Source organism: Egretta garzetta, unplaced genomic scaffold (genome assembly GCF_000687185.1).
Source record: "Egretta garzetta isolate BGI_Z169 unplaced genomic scaffold, ASM68718v1 scaffold68, whole genome shotgun sequence".
In the NCBI taxonomy this organism is placed as follows: domain Eukaryota; kingdom Metazoa; phylum Chordata; class Aves; order Pelecaniformes; family Ardeidae; genus Egretta; species Egretta garzetta.
Genome location: NW_009260774.1, coordinates 406,983 through 412,132, shown reverse-complemented (window position 1 = coordinate 412,132; position 5,150 = coordinate 406,983). Strand labels below are relative to the sequence as shown.

General features: G+C 40.7%; 1 protein-coding gene across 1 annotated transcript in view; it reads right to left on the bottom strand.

Moving 5' to 3' along the window:
* Positions 1 to 312: 312 nt before the first annotated feature.
* Positions 313 to 5,150, bottom strand: part of YEATS4 (YEATS domain containing 4) — a 16,222-nt gene continuing 11,384 nt past the window's right edge. The window contains exons 2-7 of the mRNA XM_035901675.1: positions 4,976 to 5,101; positions 4,808 to 4,874; positions 4,614 to 4,708; positions 3,125 to 3,217; positions 2,956 to 3,043; positions 313 to 897 (exon numbers count right to left, since the gene is read on the bottom strand). Of these exons, the coding sequence (XP_035757568.1) occupies positions 728 to 897; positions 2,956 to 3,043; positions 3,125 to 3,217; positions 4,614 to 4,708; positions 4,808 to 4,874; positions 4,976 to 5,101 (639 nt within the window). The 3' untranslated portion in view covers positions 313 to 727. The remainder of the gene's footprint in view (positions 898 to 2,955; positions 3,044 to 3,124; positions 3,218 to 4,613; positions 4,709 to 4,807; positions 4,875 to 4,975; positions 5,102 to 5,150) is intronic.

The window sequence follows — 5,150 nt, the reverse complement described above, 5'->3', positions numbered from 1 at the left end:
AACAAGCTTCCATAAGTCAGGACAGGAATCATTTCCTGTTTCTGAGCATAACTTGTCTAATTGATGCACTTATGTGTTAAAGCAGATGTGGGGCTAGAAACTGTTATCTGTAGATACAGAAGTTACTCAAAATCCTGTTTTGGGAAGGTTTCTTCACTGTGCTGGTAACAGACAGACATGCAGAAATCACCGTAATTAGACTTAAGCAACTTGCATACCATTATATTTCAACCTCTGCCTTCAATCAGGGCATGATATTTACAATTGCTCTTGAAGCCCACAACTGGACAGAGACAAAATGAAAAACCGCATATTTTATTTTCAGCTTTAAAGATGCAGCTCTAAACAATCAGTAGAAAAAACAAGTAAAAAAAAAAAAGTAAACACCAGCATTTTGTAAAATCACACTGAACTAACAGAGGACTTCATACAAAGTTTTCATATACCATACAAATGCAGCTTTTAAAAAACAAACAAAACAAAACAAACGAATAGTCTGGTCTCCAAGACCCCAGCTACTGGAAATAAATCATTAAGTACCCACAGATTGTAACTACCAAACAAGGATACATTCTTTCTTTTTTCTTCCATTTATGAAGCCACATCCTTCAGTCATTTGCAAGTGAAATTCACGCAGTCTCAGTTACAGAGTTCAAGAGAACGCACACGGTTCCATGACTGAAGCCCTTCTGGTTTCAGCACAGGCTCTTTATCCAGTCAACGCTCCTCACATGTCTTTAGACTGATCATCTTCTTCAAGTTTTCTGATTTCATTCTTTAAGCAGTTGATGGTTTCACGACTTGCTTTTAGTCTTTCTTTAAGCTCAGCAATTTCAAAACTAGTTTTCTTTTTGGCAGCTTCCAGCTTCTCCCTGGTTTTCACTTCAAGATCCGCAACTACGGTGGTGATGAAGAAAAATAAATACTGTAAGTACCATGAAAAGCTGGTTTTTTGTTTCGGTTTTTTTTTTAATTGCAACAATAATTTGGATGGTGTGTGTCCTGAAAATATCTGTTATTGTTAGCCTTAGAGATTCAATGATTGTAGTCAAAATGGTATCCAAAAAACCCCTTGGAATTAAATAAATAAATAAAGTTTGGTTTGTGGCCTCATTCAGCCCATCAGTTTTGTGGATGGAGTTACATAATTCACTAAATCATTTTCCAGAGTTTTTTAAAGATTAAGTGGGAAAAAATGGTGACAGCATGGTCACCACGTCACATGGTGACAGAAAATAAATGGGAGATTACAGAGAATTACAAATAGTTTATACGTGGTGCCCAGTGACAGCCTGTGAGGCCACGGGCACAAACTGGAACACAGGAGATTCCCTCCGAACATCAGAAAACACTTTTTACTGTGAGGGTGAGCGAGCGCTGGCACAGGTTGCCCAGGGAGATGGTGGAGTCTCCATCCAAAGAGACATTCAAAAGCTGCCTGGGCAACCAGCCACAGGCGGCCCTGGTTGGGCAGGCGTTGGGCCTCAACCATTTTGTGGTTCCTTCCCCATGCACTGCAACCACTTTCTGCTCTCAGTCTCGATGGATGTTAATTCTATGTATCTAAAAGTTTCAGTGGTGCTGCCTTTGCTTTTATGAACATCTGACATTAGGACATCCCAGTCAGGTTGACTGAGATGTCCTAACTTTTTTTTTTTCTTTTCTTTTTTTTTTTTTTTTTAATTTTTCTTTGTTCATGCATAAGTTTTTGGCCAAAGCTGGTAAAGCCAACAAATCTATGGAGGCCATGGATATCCCTTCATGTCCCATGTGTTACATAATTCTGGACAGTCAAAAAAAAAAATCTTTAATTTTTATCTGCTTCAGTAGCACGTTTTAAGAAAATATAGAAAAAAAACCACTGAAATTTTTTATCTACCTTCAGGAGAAACATCCAGGAATTTTAAGTTTTTAAGAAAAGTTCAAATTTGGGCATTTTTTATGATTTGAATTATTAAACATTTTCTACCTGTACACCATAGCAACACGCAACGTAACAAAAATCCAGCTCAGGACCGACTAAACTGAGGTAGGAAATACAAGCAGCCCACATGCCCACACACCCGAGCAGACGCAAGGCAAATCAGAACCCTAACTTCACCGAGCTTCAAGCTCAGCCCCACTCTCAGCTCTAGGTATTCACTGTCTAAAAACACCTGGCATTTGTTGTCTGGGGAACACGTGGATAAGCCACAGGCCAGGTGAGCCAGACTATGATGGCATTAGAGTTTGTAACTAACAAGGCAGGATTTGGGCTCAATAAACACTACGTTTGCTTTCTGAGAGTAGAAGAGAAGAGATGAAATGAAGAAGATCATAACAGAAACCATCACTAAATGCGTTCTATTTTATGAATCAATGTATTTTCATTTCATTTCTTTAATTCCCTTAATATTCCAGGTTATATTTCAAGACAGATTAGATAAGGACACAAAGAACGCTGAGCTATACTGGAGGAGTATGTCATGAAATGGCCTACAGTTAAAGAATTGTGCAGAAGGGAAAAGGCAGGAAGAGCTGTCAGACACTGCTCTTCATCCCAAAAGCGTTGCTGCTTTGACTAAAACCATACTAACTGTTCCATATTTCAGTACTTGAGTGTGATCTTTGCTTGCAGTTACCATCCCGATGAGCTGAACAGAACTTTACCACAAATACAGTGGCCTGCATTTATTCTTCCGTTTAACTCATTTCAAAGTTGCTAACCCAGGCGCAGATCACGCCATCGCTCTTCATACCGAGTTATTTGTCATTCTTTCCCTTTCAGCAGGCATACAGATCAGAAAATCTTAAAAGTTTTCAAGTATTAATATCTCCACAAAAGTTGAAACTAATTTAATGCAAACCCACCACTTTTTAGCAGCATTCAAATGCACTGTACAGCCCAGAAAACACTAAAACCCAAATGAACTACTGTTTAATTCTAAAACTGAAGTATTTTGAGTTTCAACTTACACTCCGTTTCATGCTTATAAGCACCGAGCGTTAGCTGACGAGACGTTGTTAACAGCTGCTGCATCATCGCAGTAGGATCTTGAAATATCTAACAAAGGAGGAAAAAAACCCCACGGCATCACTAACACTCTTCAAAATAAAGTGAAGGTTACATTAAAAATTTTCGTACCATTTCATCATAGAATTCAGAAACTACAGTTTTCTTTCCCAGGATGGCATTGGTATCAGACTGAAAAAGCTTCAGCAAGTGATACAAGGTTACCTACACAAAGACAGAATTTGATTAGCTTGGCAGTTACAGGGAAATACAAATCATCCTCTAGATATCGACATGCACTATTAGTTCTTACTAAACGCCTGTATAGGACTTAAAAATCTTCTAGGAATGCAAAAATAAATGTCACATAACTTCAATTTAATATTCAGTGTTAGACACACCAACTATCCAAAGGCTTCTTGATACTTTAAAAATGTCTCAGCAAGTGGTTTAGGATTGGTGCAGAAAAACTATGAAGGCGCCCGTCTCATGAATATTTCCAAACAGATGCTTTCATTCAAGCCAACTTTCCCAATTAATCAGTTAAGGAAGTGCTTTCTGTGACCCTCTCATCCCTTCTTGTGAAGGAAGAACACCGGGGGGACTCTGAACAGCTTTTTTTTTTTTTGCTTTTTTTTTTTCCTCTTTGCAGAGTTACTCTTCCATTACTGCACTGCAAATGGCAGGAACTGGAGAGGAGTGAAGGCCCTCCCCTCCAGCCCCGAGGAACTGCTCACCACGTCAACCACAACCTGGGAAGAGGGCCCACAGTTTTCCCCTTCCACAGAGGGGGCCATGAATGGTATTTCCTGGAAATGAAGAGCATGACAGGCACCGAAACAGCCGTCCAAAGAACAGCAGCAAAGAAAAAAAAACAGTCAAGCAACTTTAGGACAGCTTGGTCAAGGTGTGAAGGAAATGAGCGTGACAGGTCAGGGTGCTACTGAGCATGACAGCACGGGAAGTCCTTCCTAGGCTAGGCTAGTCTCATTTCTCACACACTCAAGAAAAATGTAAAGTTCAGTTTTCCCCTCACGTGGCAAAAAACGGCTAAAGCAAAAGGATCGCTGTAGTTCACAGGACAGAAGGAACTCAGTCGTTCCAGAAATAAACATCCCCTTCTCCTAAAACATGGTCATCGAGTTTCCTACCTAAACCTGGACAAACAAACGTGCAAGATATGTCTAAAGCACAGGATGGGAAGAAATAAATTCATTCCAACAGTTTATTCAACTGGAGAAGTATCTTAACCTGGTTTTCTTAAGAAAGAGACTAATGCTAGCACAATACCTTTGCTGCTTTTTGACTGATTTTGATCAACGCTGACAGATAATTAAAATACTCAAATATCCTGGAACTAGGAAGCTACGTGGAAGAGAAATCGCCAGTATATGTTCAACCTAGTAAGTTTCCTGAAGCCAGGCACAGGAAAAGCAGTCGTGAACACCAGCAGTAAAGCATAGAAATGGGAAAACGTGGCCAATCATTACATACATTTCCTACAAGAACGGGCTTTATTACTTCCATAGCTGATGGGACTTATTTTGACCAGCAGTACCCTACAGCGCAGTTTTAGGCCACCAGAATTAATTAAGCATTGTTAAAAGTTCAATGTACTTACGGGCCTTTCATTTGGATCAATGAAAAATATCTTAATGATTATTTCGAATTCACCCCAGCCTGTTTCGGTGATTTCATACGGTGGTTTGGTAACAACTGCAGTAGGAAACAGAAGCATTGATGCAGGTGATAAAGCCTCGGTGCAACTCATGAAAATCCCAGTTCCAGGAACAAATGCCCCAAAGCAAAGCCCACCTCTTAAAGGATTGCCGTAGCTTTCATGCAACTTGAACTGAATTTTTTTCACGTAGGCAGACATATCCTGGAATAGAAACACTGTTATTTCTCATCCTTCGCGCAGCACACCAAACTACCCCTCGTTCCTCCCTCCCACACGCCCGTCACTCCTTCCGACACCGCTACCTTTAAAAACAACAGGAAAGCAAGAGGGTAACTCCAAGAACGAGTACTGCCGCGCTGCCCTGTCGTCACTTTGTCCCCGCCAACGCTCTCCCTCGTCCCCACCAACGCTCTCCCGTTCTCCCCGGCCTGGAAAACGGCTCCAAAAACGTGAGCGGCAAAGCACCTTCCCTCTCTT